The following is a 14,303-nucleotide window of genomic DNA, read 5'->3' as shown; positions in this document are numbered from 1 at the left end:
TTTTTCAAATTATCAATACATTAAATACTGGTTAGCAAGACCAGCAACACAAAACAAGAAGCATTGTTCTTCCGATAGTGGCAACACTTGCCCTACGAAAATTCACAGCTGCTTTGACTCTAGTCCTTGAACCAAAGATTGATAAATTAATCATAAGTATGAAGCCTACTAAACAAAACAATAGATTTAAAGGATGCTTGATTTTTCAAGTTTGAGTTTCTATAAGAATTCCACATATTGGTTAAATTGTAATGCTTCGGCTGCATGATGCAGCAGAAAAATACAAAGCACCGTGTCAAAGTATGTGCTTGCATGCTCTTCAAGATTGCATGTATAAACCAAAGCTTGATAATTTTCATCACAAAAGGAAAACACTTTACACTTCCCTTATCGCCGATCTGATTCACTGCTACTCATACGATCAAAAGGATGACTGTTTCCTTCATCATCGGATTCCATGGCTAATCGCATGCTCTCTTCTGTCCTTCTGCTATGGTTAATGTCCGAGTGAACACTCCCACTTCCTCTGCCGCTGCTACGGTCAGACATAGCGCTGCTTGTATATTGAATTGATGAGCCAGCTCTATGAGACGAAATCATGCTTGCATCTTCCGATTCCGCGTGGCTCGAAACTTTAGCAGAAGATTTTCCAGTGCTCTTATGGATTAAATTTCTGATGGAAGATTTTCTACTGCTTTTCTGGCTTAGTTCTTTGATTGAAGTTTTTTTGCTGCTCTTCATGCTTAATTCTTTGATAACAGCCTTTTTTGTGCTGTTTGTCTTTTGGCTTAAATTACCAACAAAGCTCTTCCATTTTCTACTTTTTTGGTCACTGGAAGAAGCACTTCCCTCTGCTGAATCTGTACTCATTGTTACATTCCTTGATCTTGTGCTACTTTTTCGGCTTGATTTCTTTGAAGACGCCCTTTTTTGATGTTGGATTAAGACATCATTTTCTTGGTATTTTGCACTAGATGCAGCATGCTTTTGAGAAGTTTCATTGTCTTCTTCATGATCAGGGCCTTCATCATCTGAAGTTTCTCCTTCTGATTCACTTTCACTCTCACTTTCCCATTCGCTTTCAGTAGCAACACTATGCATAGAGACAGAGGTGGCCGTGGGAAGTGAGGGTGGTGGAATTGATTGCGTTGTACCCGTGGAAAGAAAACTCAGAGCGGTCACAACGTCGCCGATCAAAGGACGAGCTTCTGGTTCCTCTTGTAAGCACATGGCTGCTATTGCAACAGCTTGATTAAGATCCTTTTCTGGGAATTGTTTGTTGAGAAGTGGATCTGCCATATCTGGAAATTTCTTTGGGTCCCTGAATAAGGGTTGTGCCTGCATAATCACGAAACCAAACATAATACTAAGTTACATTACATTGCATCACAATAGCTCGTATATTAGTCTAACAACCTAATTGATTAGGACTAGCACATAAACATCACTTTGAACATTAGACGTAGAAATCACTCATTTTTTATTCATGAAAAACCTATCAACATATATACACCTATCAATATATCATGCAATTTTATTACTTCATATTTATATCATTTTGACAAGGCAGATGCTTACTGACGTCCAAGCAATCAACTGTCATTTTATTGATTAAGCTATCAGTCTTAATCGATTGACGTCAGTTCAGAAAGCAATAAAGTAATTCGGTTAAGCATAAAACACAATATCTATTATCGATTAGACTAGTTAATTTTACCCATGAAACAAGGTTTTGCTCTTCGTTAGGCTTTGAGGTGTCAATGGCACGTCGCCCAGTGATAAGTTCAAGCAAGACAACTCCAAAACTGTATACATCTGATTTCAAGGAGAATTGACCTGTTCTTGTATATTCAGGAGCACAATAACCGTAAGTACCCATAACTCTTGGAGGTGCATTGTTCATCTTGTCTCCACCAGAAAATTTGACCATTCCGAAATCATATAGTTTTGCATTAAGATCAACATCCAACAAGATGTTGAATGCTTTAAAGTCGCGGTATATAATTGGTGGATTGGCACTGTCATGCAGGTACTCTAGTCCTTTAGATGCAGCTTCTGCCACTTTCATTCTATCAAACCAATTTAATGGCGGTTCATCCGTTTTGTTCTCTGCTACAAAAACAGAAAAGTGCTATATTAATCATTTCATAGCGAAAGATAGAAAAGTAGTGCACATACTCTTAATTATCAAAACTAAGATAAGTCAAGAAAAGGCTATGAGTAGTTCTTGCAATGCAATAGATAAGGTTGTGAATAATTTTAAACTGTGATCTGCAACTACAATTGCTGCCACAATATAAAGGTTTTAAAGGTCGTCCACCATTTCCATACTCCTATCAAGTGGAGTCTCTTGCATCCCTTTTTGTGTAATATTTTGTTTGGTCTTAACCTTGTTCTTTATAGGCCTTACTAATCTGTAGTTTAGCCATGGGATGACTAAAATCGGATCAAAATTATTTCATTCAGGATCGAATTCGAGTACTATCTAAACACCTTAGATAAAACACAATAACCACTCGTGTTCAACTTTTTGTTTCCAGAAGACGACGATCTTCTATGTAATATTAATATACAAACAAACATATCTGTTGAAATTAAAGTGAAAAACAGATGGAAGATTACCAAAAAGACGGTCTTCAAGAGTAGTGCCAGGAAAGTATTCATATACCAAAAGACGTTGATCACCATCTGCACAATAACCAATGAGATTGACAAGATTTTCATGGTGAACATGGCTCAGAAGAGAAACTTCAGTCAGAAATTCCTTGCTGTTTTCGGTCCCATGTCGATCGAGTTGCTTCACGGCTACAACCTGAATAATGGTTGCAAATAAAACAATGAGGAGAAAAAAACAAAAAAAGCAAAGAAGAATGATAAAAAAATTCATTGAAAGCCTTATTTATAACCTGTCCAGTTGCAGGAATAACCCCTTTATAGACTCTTCCAAAGCCTCCTTCGCTAAGTAGACACTCCTGTCGGAAATTCTTTGTTGCTGTTGCTAGCTCACGGAAAGTGAAATTTTGTGCATTAATGTTTGTCGGATCTCCTTGCATTTGCTCATCTGCCCTTTGTTTCTTCATATCTGCATGCATGCCAAGAAAACCACAAATAGTAAAAATAAAGGAATATTATAAATAAAGGTCTCCGAACGCGATCTAGACTGCAACATCGATGTTTTTTATGTTTACATGACCGCAATATGAATGTATTGGATCATGATTCTCTACAATATCATATATTGTGACGCGACGGTGACCATGATTTAAAACATCGCATATATACATACATATAACGAGGCGAGGCACATTATTAATTACCTGGTGTTTTTGCTGCAGAGGTGATTTCCTGTGCTGTGGGAGAACCATGCTCTCTCTTACTATTACTGTTTTTATTTTTCTGATGGCCGCAACACGGAAAGCAGCTCATGCTTTCCTGATCCACGATATATTAATTAAATAACCTCCAATCAAAGGCTTATTAAGATTAAATTATCTAAACAATCAATGTTGCTGTCAGATAAAAACAATGACAGAAAAATTAAGATGATGATGATGAAGAAATTAATTAAAGTTGAAGGATCTAATTAAGGGTCCCTCAAATATTAACAGAAAATGAAGGACCCCCCAGGGGAGGGTAGCAGAGGCAACAGGAGTGGCAAAGAGATTAACAGGGAAATGTGAAAACAGGATGAAGACTTACCCATGTTGGCGGCAATGGAAAAATGGTAATGTTTCCTCACAACTCTCCTAGAAAATAGGAGGATATATGAGAGGACTTCATTATTAGGTGGATACCAAAATTTGTGGGATTCTATTTCCAGTTTTTGGGATTAAATTAGTTATGATATATGTCATTTTTTTCTTCTTCCAGGCCATTTTTAGATGGCATGCATCCAGCCATATCCTTTGTTTTCATTAGGTTATTTAAGTTTTTTTTTTTTCTTTTCCATATTACATACATTAATTAGTAGGTATATTGATTGCTCATTTTCAATTGAAAGTCTTCGTATTACATATTTCCTCCGGTCACATTTATAAAAAAATAAAAAAAAAATAAAAAAAAAAAAAATTAGATACATTTTAATAATGAATATTGTTAGCTGGTACTCCCGGACAGGAACTAAAAGTAGAAAGAAAAGTCAAATTTTACATTGAAAATAACACTTTTTTAACTTTTAAAAAATAAAATACACAATTTCTAATACAATATTTTATTTTATATTTCCTTAACCCGTGACCCGTAGAAGTTCCCTAATTTATATCATTCTCTTCTCTGTTCTTATCTCAAATGAACCACCACTTCTTATTCCTCAATCCAATATTCCACCTGCAACTTTAAAATTCCTCCCATCCATTCAACCAGAACAAACGAACATAAAAAAGAAAAATGCGGTTCAACCTTTTGAACCCATCTCATTCAATTCATTTGCTGAGAGGGCCGAAGGAAGATGATATGTGCTTAAACTTCTGGTTCTTTCTTTAGAAAAGAAACATACGGTTCAACCTTTTGAACCGGGCGGTTCGTCGAGTTCCTGGTTTTGCCGGTTTTCACTCGGTTTTCTTGTTTCCTATCAGGTTCGATTGCTACGCAATTTTGTGCGTGAGTCGAACCGGTTACTGGTCCGGTTCCCAGTTGGTCCGGTCCGATTTTGACTATCTTGGTATGATGTATTATGCCAAAATTTCATATAGATGATAATATAAAACTTGCATTGGAATAAGCATAGTTTTAAAACTCAGACCGGACCGGCCAGTTCGACCGATTGAACCGGAAACCAGACCTCTAACCAGTTCGGTCTAAGTTTTGGATCGGTTGTGCAGTTAGCCCGGTGCGACTCAGTGAAAACCAGTGACCCGGCGGTTCAAAGCCTTTTACTAATTAACAACTATTTTATATATTAAAAAAAGAAAACAGCTCCTAGCAAAAATCAAACAGGAGCACTGCTAGGCATACACATAACATGATTGCTTGCTTTCCACTACAGCATGCAACTGTCTGCGATAGTATGTTAGTTGTTATTGATTATATATTATATATATTTGGAAATACAAACTGCTACAACATCAGTTACGTTACACTCACATTTTATTTTATATTTTATCTTCCTTCAAAAAAATAAAAACTTGTATTATCTCTCTCTTAAGATTTTGTTTATCTTGATAATATATATTGTAAAATTAACTGTTTCTAATTTATTATTCTTAAATTTTTTTTTTTTTTTGTATATATATATATATATATACACACTGAGAGAGAATTAATTTAGGTATTTGATTAGATAATTATGTCATAGTCGATGGACTTAAATTTAAAGAGCAAATTTGAGAAATCATAATTTATTTGATGATTTTTTTAACATTTATTAGTGTTATGATTTTTTATATAAATTGAGTCATATGTTTAATACAAAGATAAAAACTTTATGGAGACCGAGTGATACACCTGAGTTATCCGATTCTTTCATGCGGTTCGACCAATGACTCAGTGATCCACTAACCTTACCGAGTCGATGACCGATCCGATTTTTAAAACTATGGGAATAAGCATGACTTGTCAAAGAATGAACTAAAACTTAATGCGCATTAGCTATAGAACCAACCTAAAAAAAATCTCAAGCATTAAAATTATTGATAAAAAGAATCACAAACATTAAATTTGTTATTTTATATATATATTTTTTATTATTTTGTATTTTGATTAAAATGTAATTGGTTGTTTATTGATATGTATTATTTTATATTCTATAGTTTTTTTTTTCTTTTTTTTGACAAGGAAAATGTAGTTTTTATGTAATATTGTTGTGCATTTTTGTATCATTTTTAATTTTATATATATTAATTATTATTTTAATTCGTTTGGGTAAAATTTATTAAAATACATTTTTTATGGCGTTAATAATTAAATATTTTTATGCATTTTAATCAAAATGGTTAAACTAATAATATTAATTTTGAATCAAACCGATTACAAATAAAAAATGTACATATGTGAGGTCAAGTTTGAGTTTTATTTTTATTTTTATAAATAACATTATTAAAGTAAAAACTATTTAGATCAATTATGAATTTTATTTTATTTTGTTAAGTAGTTTAGTGGTTAGAGCTCACACAATTAAATTGTGGAGAAGTGGAGTGTTCAGGGTTCGAACCCCGGCCTCTGCATATAATATGTAATATCTTTACCAACTGAGTTAAGTTCACGGGGATAGATCAACTATGAATTTATTAAACCCTACATGGCAATTTGGCCCCCAAAAAAAAAAAAATTACCCACTTTCATTTACTCCATTGAAAATGCTCTAAGGCATCAAAGAAATTACTCCATTCGATATTTTTCATAAAAAGACATATGGATTAACAAAACAAAAGTTTTTTTTTTTAAGGAAGAAAATATATCAACTCTTTTATAAAAAAAAAAAATATTAACTCAATATACTATTCCAATCAAAAAAAATAAATCAATGCATGTATTTATTGTTGATTTTTTTTCTCATTTATTAATAAATCAATGAAAAAACATGTAAAAAGAAATGAAGAAAATTTTTTGAAGGAAAAAAAATGAAGAAATAAAACATCAAACGAAATAAATGTTTTTAGAGATCAAATTACTAAATTGACCTTAGGCATAATAAAAGTTTATCCACCGCCTCATGAAGTGGTCGGCGCACTTCCATCTACGGCGAGGCTGGCTGACTTCTCTGTTCTCTCTCTCGAATTTCGATCCTTTCTCTGTCTCTCAGTTGTTAGGTATTTTTTTTTTTCTTTCTATTTTTGAATGGAGATGCTTTTGAATGTTAATCTTTGTGTAGTGCATTGCAGTGATTTGAATACTTATTTATCTGATTGTATCGTGATTCTTTGTTCGATTGTTGTATTTTGCTGAATTTGGTTTATTAGGGTTTAGTGCTTGTGACGACTTTGTGCTTATTACAACTCAAATTTTTCGTATACAGTATGATCTGCTTATGTAATTTATATTTTTTAGGGCCCGTTTGGATGGAGCTTATTTTGAACTTTGCAAAACAGCTTATGCAAATAAATAAGCGTTTATTTATTATTTATAAACATGTTAAGGTAGTTTATGAAAAAACAACTTATGAAGATAAAATTTTAATTAGTGAAAACTTATGAATTAATATAAAAGTCTATTTATTTGCATAAGCTTAAAATAAGCTCAATCCAAACGGGTTAATCAACTTTGAAACTGAGTTAATCCATTTCATAGTTTTTTTAAGAAGTTAAATTAGACCATCTAAATTGACACCAAGAAATTGAACCTAAGACCTTGATGAGGAGCACACTCTAAGGTACTAAACCAACAAAATGGAAGAAGAAAAAAGCACGATAGAGGCTTTGCCAGAGGGATGCATTGCCAAGATATTGTCGCATACAACTCCAGTTGATTCATGTAGGCTCTCACTTGTTTCCAACAGCTTTTGTTCCGCCGCTGAATCAGATATTGTTTGGGATCGTTTTCTCCCATCTGATTTGATCTCAATCGTTTCTGATTCTCAGTCTGCTTCCTCATTGTTTACCACCTCTCCCTCCAAGAAGTCTCTATATCTCACTCTCTCTGACCATCCTATCTTAATCAACAATGGTAAAACGGTATCATTCTCACAAACTACCAAATCAAGTTGTCTATTTTTGCTATAATAATCATTCATTATAGTTAGAATGTTAAACTTGACTCTTTATTATGGTGCCGCTAAATTTCAGAGTTTTCAATTAGAGAAACAGAGTGGTAAAAAGGTATACATGCTTGGTGCTAGAGATCTCTCCATTGCTTGGGGTGACACTCCTTGCTATTGGGATTGGATAATCCTACCAGAGTCCAGGTCAACTCTTATTTATATTTTCTTTACTAGTAGTAATTGATTTTCTCTCATTGCAGCTGTGATAGGATAGGATAATCCTACCAAAATCAATTAGCTGTAATTGATTTTGTTTACAACTTTTGAACAGATTCCAAGAAGTTGCTAGGCTTCGTACGGTGTGCTGGTTTGAAATTAGTGGGACAATTAATAAACGTGTTTTATCCTCAGATAGTCAATACGTAGCTTTTCTCGTGTTTAAGATGATCAACGCATATCGTTTTGAAGATCTTCCTACCAAGTTAACCGTGGGTGTACTTGGAGACCAAGTAGGTTTATCTACCAAAAATGTTTGGTTGAACCCATACTATGATGATAGAGAACGGAATGACGAGTTCCAAGGACTAGAACGTCCAAAAGTGAGAAGTGATGGATTTTTGGAGATCGAGATGGGAGAGTTCTTCAATTCAGGCCTAGAAGATGAAGTTGTTGAGATGCGTGTACTTGAAAATGGTGGTCAACACAAAGGTGGTTTCATTCTTGAAGGAATAGAAATAAGACCTAAGAAGTGAAGGATCGAGTTCAACGCCAAAAGAAAAGGTTCTTTCCATATTTGGATATTCGGATAGAAAATGAAAATAATATGGAATTATATATTGCTTCTTCATAATTAGCTTTTATTTTAAAATGACATTAGTTTGGAAATTTGACACTTTGATGTTGAAAAATTGAAAACTTGTTTTGGACAATTTGAAACTTGCAGTTATGTAGAATTTTGTATGCGAATATATTATGTTGGAGCATATGTAAGAAACTTTATTGGTGAATTGATATTGGATGATATCTGTATTGGTTAATGTGGTGTTAGAAACTTCACAGGGCCTTTTGTAATACATTTAAAATACATTTTGGATAATACATTTAAAAAAATATTACTTCATCAGTTCCTAAATACATTAAAAATTGTAAATGATATTCATTTTGAATTTTTTTTTTTCTTCTGAAATGATAGAGTATTTTTTAGGTGGGGTTTAGTATGGGAATGGATAGTTTTTTTCCATGATGGGAAAGTTGCACTTTTAGTCATTGATATAATAGTTTTTTTCCATGATGGGAAAATTGCACTTCTAATCATTGATACTGATATAATAGTAGTTTTTTATTTAGATGACCAAGATTAATTACCCGATAATTATTGATGATTTTTTATGGTGATTGTGTAACAAAAAAACTGACCCCACCAAATGATTAAATATCAATTTTGCATTTGTTTGATTCATTGTTTTTTTGTTAATAAGATGTGGACCCCACCTCATTCTTTCTCCTCTCTCATTTAACATTTTCCATAATTTAAAAGGAGTTTATATTTAAAAACAAATTTTTAGTCAATTGGATATTTATACGGGGACGAAGGGATTAGATCTCTCACTCGTAAATTTTTTAGGTTCGCCTAAATGGATAAATCATCTTGTGTAAAGGGAGAAAATGTAATTTTGGAAGTGTAATTACCAAACTACCCTTAGGGGGGTGTATTGGATTAGGATTTTAAAGGACAATTTTTGTTTAAAAAAGTCTTGAGGATTTTAAAAGACTTTGCAAGATTTTGATTACTTTTATGAATTTAAAAGACTATTAAGGATTTCAATGGATTTTAATTCATAAGATTTTAAAGGATTTGAAATGATTTTATGGATTTCAAGAGATTTTATGAATTTTAAAAAATAATTGAAAAAAATATCATAACACACTCTCTTTCACAAAATCTCTATAAAGACTCTTTTAAACAAGCATGTAAAAAATTATTAAAAAATTTAAAATTTTAAGCATAATTAAACAAATTTTAATTTAACAAGGAGTAAAAACACTAACGGAAAATTTTGTAGAGACTAAAAAGTGTGATTTATTTTTATAAGGACTAAAAACAAAACTGCAGATATTTATAGAGACCAAAAACTTAATTAACCATTTATTTTATTTTTTACAGGAGAGCTGGAGCTAGAGAGAGAGAGAGAGAAACAATTCTAAGAAATCTCATGTTTTCATGAAAGACTTTTTCATGTTGAAATTTCACTAGAAAATCCCACAAAATCCATCAAAATCTGATTTATTAAACAATCCTTCGAAATTTAAATGATTTTGAATACCACTAGACTTTTTTTAAGTGATTAAAAGTCTTGATTGAATACCACAAGACTTTTTTTAAATGACAAAGAATCTTGATTGAATAACACAAGTCTTTTTTTAAATTGGAAAGAGTCTTGATTGAATACCACAAGACTTTTTCATGATAAAAAAGTCTTTTAAAATCTCTTAGAATCATGATCCAATACACCCCTTAGTTATAATATCAATTTACCATTTTACTGCACCGTTCACAAAACCCAAAACAACGTCCTCTATTCTCTCTATCTCAGCGACGCTCTCCTCTGTTCTCACTCTCGATCCCTCAGCCCTCTCCACCGCCTCCGCAACTCCGCCGTATCCCTCCCACCTCTCTCTCTCTCTCTGGAATTTGTCTGTCTCTTCTCTTCTATCTCATTTGTTAGGTATGGTATGCAGTTGCTTTTGAATATTGATATTTGTGCATTGCAGTGATTTGAATATTTATTAATCTGATTGGATCTGAATTCTTTGTTCAATTATTGTATTTTTTGAATTTGTTTGATTGGGTTTACTGGTTTTGTTTGTCTTGTTTGTAGTTTAATTTTTTTTTTCTTTTTCATTTGCTCAATTGGATTGATATCTTTTTTGGTCGCATTTTGATTGTTCTAGTTTTGGGCTGCTTTTTATTGTGTTGTACATATCGTAGCAGGTGCCATGTGTTTATGTTGCGGAAATGTGTACTGTTAAATGGCTATATGATTGGTGTTTTGTTCTATCGATCATTTTGGTTATTAACATTCTGCAGAAATCTTCAAGTCATTATATGTCCTTTCGCGTGTATGTATGTTGTCTTAAGGAAGTGGATATTGATGCATTTAGCTAGTGATCATGTAGAAGTGGTTGGTGGCGCATCCTTTACTTAAGTTTCTGCATAATTGACAACTTCTTCAAGAGCTTTGTTTAGTTTGTTATCTTCTTTGAATTGACACAATTGACGTTTGTTGTCAATGTTGTTTGTTCTTCTTCTTAGCGCCCTGATGAGTTAACCTCTCCTATTAGAAGAAGTTGAATACTTGTTGGAGATTGATGAGATTATATCCGGGAAAGGTGCAAAACAAATTGGTGCTTTGAAACGAAAAGTCACAAGGTTAAGGTATACAGTTAAAAAAAAATTATGACCTACTTTCTGCTTTTTACAACTTAAATTTTTTGTTTGCAATATGACTTTCCTATTTAATTTTATATCTTACAGTCTACTTAGTCAACTTTGAAACTGAGTTAATCTATTTCATAGTTCTTATCGTGTACCCGATCAACAGTGATGGATATGAAAACCGAAGAAGCAAAAAGCATGATAGAGGTTTTACCGGAGGGATGCATTGCCAAGATATTGTCGCATACAGCTCCAGTTGATTCATGTAGGCTCTCACTTGTTTGCAAGGGCTTTTGTTCTGCCGCTAAATCAGATACGGTTTGGGATCGTTTTCTCCCATCTGATTTGATCTCAATCATTTCTGATTCCCCGTCTGCTTCCTCTTTGTTTTCCACCTCTCCCTCCAAGAAGTCTCTATATCTCACTCTCTCTGACCATCCGATCGTAATCGAAAATGGTAAAAAGGTATCATTCTCACGAACTACCAAATCAAGTTGTTGGTTTTGACTACAGTTACTATTGTGGCGGTTTATATATCCATATATAATAATCATTCATTATTAGTTAGAATGTTAAACTTGACTCTTTTAATATATATTATCTGAACTATTTAAATGGTGCCACTTAAATCCAGAGCTTTCAATTGGAGAAACAGAGTGGTAGAAAGATATACATGCTTAGTGCTAGAGATATCTCCATTGCTTTGGGTGACACTCCTCAATTTTGGGATTGGCCAATCCTACCAGAGTCCAGGTCAGCTCCTAACTAGATTTTCTTTACTAATTTTAGTAAAAAAAAAAAAAAATCTCACGTTGCAGATGTGTTAATTGTGTAATTGATCTTGTGTTTATTACAACTTTTGACCAGATTCAGAGAAGTTGCTAGGCTTCGTATAGTGTGCTGGTTTGCATTTGAAGGGACAATTAATAAACATGTTCTATCCTCAAATACTCAATATGCAGCTTTTCTTGTTTCAAGATGATCAATGCCTTTGGTTTTGATGAAATTCCTATCGAGTTAACTGTGGGTGTACTTGGAGACCAAATAACTATGCGTATAAATGGAAAGCAAGTAACTGTTGGTGTACTTGGAGATCAAATATCAACTAAAAATGTTTGGTTGGACCCAGACTATGATGATAGAGAACGAGATGACGAGTTTCAAGGACTAGAACGTCCAAAAGGGAGAAGTGATGGATTTTTGGAGATCGAGATGGGAGAATTCTTTAATTCAGGTCTAGAAGATGAAGTTGTTGAGATGGGTGCACTTGAGAATAGAGGTGGTCATTCAAAATGTGGTTTCATTCTTGAAGGAATAGAAATAAGACCCAAGAATTAGTGAAAATAATATGGAATTATGTATTGCTTCTTCATAATTAGCTTAATGTTAAAATGACTTTATTGAGCACTTGCTTATTTTTAAGACAAAGTTTATGTATATTGTATAAATTGTGTTTGAACAATGGTTGAGTCTTTTTTCGTGTGTGGACTTCATTATTTGATGGATACCAAAATTTGTGGCATTTCCTTTCCTTTCATTAGGTTATTTAAGTTTTTTTTTTCCATAGTTGTTTGTACTTTTTCGATATTTAGTAAGTATGTTGATTGCTTATTTTCAACTGAAACTAACATGTTAAAAAAAAAAAAAAACTGAAACTAACATGTTGAACAAGTCCTTTGACCAGTGATCAGAAAAGTTAAATCAATAACATTTGTTAACAGAAATCAACATCTAAAGTACATGTTTGAGGTATCTGAAAGTTTGTTGATCTATATTTTTTTTTTGTTTTGAAGAAGTCAAATTAGCTCATCCAAATTTATTATTGATGTATATGTTTGAACCCAGCCTTGTCCATTTTGCTTGGCTTTTCATTCATGGTTCTTCAATACTACAAAAATACATTAACAAACTATAATTTTGAGTAGGATTGCAACGTCCTAGTGTGAGAAGAGATGGGTGGTTGGAGATTGAGATGGGGGAGTTCTTCAATTCAGGCAAATGTGAAGAAGTTCAGATGAATGTGATGGAGATAAAGGGTGGTTGGAAGAGTGGTCTCTTTCTTGAAGGGATATAAATTAGGCCTAAGTAACACCATTAAGCAGAATTCACTGAGCTATGCAACGGGTCTTGTGTCTTGAATGGCATAACAATGTTTGAAAATTTGGAGTTACAAACTGTTTCTTCGTATAGTAGTATACATTGGGATATCTGTGTTGTTGATATCCGCCTCCGTTGAATTGTTCCAACTATGTACATTGGTGTATATTACACAGGGATAGTTGTGTCTTGGATTCAGATGCCAAATTATTGCATTTGCATAACACCGGTAAACTTTTCTGTATCTTCATAAGGAGCATCTTTTTAAACTTTTCACTTACATTTAAGAATTATGCTTTAAAAATACATAATGTTTATGTCGTTTGGAATATTTCCAAAACATGTGTGGATTTTATTTAGAAATTTTATTATTAAGAAAGTCATACGAAAAGAATAAAATACTTAATAAAGATGAGTTTTTACGAGAACATATTCAAATCAATTTCTCATTTGAAATTTACTTTAAAAATTTATTTGTTAGAACAGTTATAGCCAAAAGATCATATGCTTTGGACCTGTTTGGATTACCTTATTTTAGAGCTTATATAAAACAGCTTATACAAATAAATAAATTTTTTTATGTATTATTTATAAGATTTTAAGGTAGTTTATGAAAAACCTGTTTAGGAATATACAATTTTCGTTAGTGAGATTTTATAAATTAAAATAAAAGTTTATTTATTTACATAAGCTCAAACTAAACTGGATCAAAAACCCTTTTTAAAAAAATAATTATTTTTTAGCGTTTCTCTTTGATTGTCATTTTGAAAGTTTAATGATACAATTTATCAATTATACTTTTTCTAGAAACACATTATTATTTGTTTTTTTATTTATAATGAATTTATTTATCATGGGTCCTTTCATATTTGTGTTTACAATACTAATGTTTTTTTTTTTTTTTAGAGAAATACTAATGTTGAAAGTTGTGTATGATGGATGTGTGGATTATGCAATCATGTATGTATGAAAACAGAGCATCAATAACAAAATGCGGAATACAAAGTTTCATGAAATAGTGCTTTAGTATGCATCAAATACAAATTGTGAGAAAATGGTTTTTTATTTTTTATTTTTTCTTCAAACAAACCGGTCAACCAAACTAGTTAGTTTGGTTTAGTTTCATTTTTTTAAAAC

General features: G+C 32.5%; 2 protein-coding genes and 1 pseudogene across 8 annotated transcripts; 2 read left to right on the top strand and 1 right to left on the bottom strand.

The window, feature by feature from the left end:
* Positions 1 to 159: 159 nt before the first annotated feature.
* Positions 160 to 3,903, bottom strand: LOC11429759 (probable serine/threonine-protein kinase PBL24). Of its 5 annotated transcripts, none has more exons than XM_024781676.2 (6): positions 3,700 to 3,903; positions 3,318 to 3,509; positions 2,907 to 3,082; positions 2,623 to 2,812; positions 1,718 to 2,112; positions 160 to 1,338 (listed from the first exon to the last, which is right to left on the bottom strand). In XM_024781676.2, exons 2-6 carry the CDS (start codon positions 3,424 to 3,426, stop codon positions 388 to 390), a joined length of 1,821 nt encoding a protein of 606 aa, XP_024637444.1. In that variant the 5' UTR covers positions 3,427 to 3,509; positions 3,700 to 3,903; the 3' UTR covers positions 160 to 387. The 5 variants fall into 5 exon arrangements, with proteins under 5 accessions (XP_024637444.1, XP_039684907.1, XP_013468934.1 ...); XM_039828973.1 differs by having other exon boundaries at positions 3,318 to 3,492; XM_013613480.3 differs by having other exon boundaries at positions 3,318 to 3,432.
* A 2,707-nt stretch (positions 3,904 to 6,610) lies between these two features.
* Positions 6,611 to 8,687, top strand: LOC11420820 (F-box protein PP2-B10). Of its 3 annotated transcripts, none has more exons than XM_024781696.2 (4): positions 6,611 to 6,746; positions 7,282 to 7,607; positions 7,719 to 7,837; positions 7,965 to 8,687. In XM_024781696.2, the coding sequence occupies exons 2-4, from the start codon at positions 7,323 to 7,325 to the stop codon at positions 8,383 to 8,385; spliced, it is 825 nt and encodes a 274-aa protein (XP_024637464.1). In that variant the 5' UTR covers positions 6,611 to 6,746; positions 7,282 to 7,322; the 3' UTR covers positions 8,386 to 8,687. The 3 variants fall into 3 exon arrangements, with proteins under 3 accessions (XP_024637464.1, XP_024637470.1, XP_039684925.1); XM_024781702.2 differs by having other exon boundaries at positions 6,643 to 6,746; positions 7,225 to 7,607; XM_039828991.1 differs by lacking the exon at positions 6,611 to 6,746 and having other exon boundaries at positions 6,753 to 7,607.
* A 1,477-nt stretch (positions 8,688 to 10,164) lies between these two features.
* LOC11434162 (F-box protein PP2-B10-like) lies at positions 10,165 to 12,604 on the top strand (annotated as a pseudogene).
* The last annotated feature ends 1,699 nt before the right edge of the window (positions 12,605 to 14,303 follow it).

This window comes from Medicago truncatula, chromosome 1, assembly GCF_003473485.1.
Source record: "Medicago truncatula cultivar Jemalong A17 chromosome 1, MtrunA17r5.0-ANR, whole genome shotgun sequence".
In the NCBI taxonomy this organism is placed as follows: domain Eukaryota; kingdom Viridiplantae; phylum Streptophyta; class Magnoliopsida; order Fabales; family Fabaceae; genus Medicago; species Medicago truncatula.
Note: the sequence above shows the minus strand (reverse complement) of the source record. Positions and strands in the feature narration are given on the sequence as shown.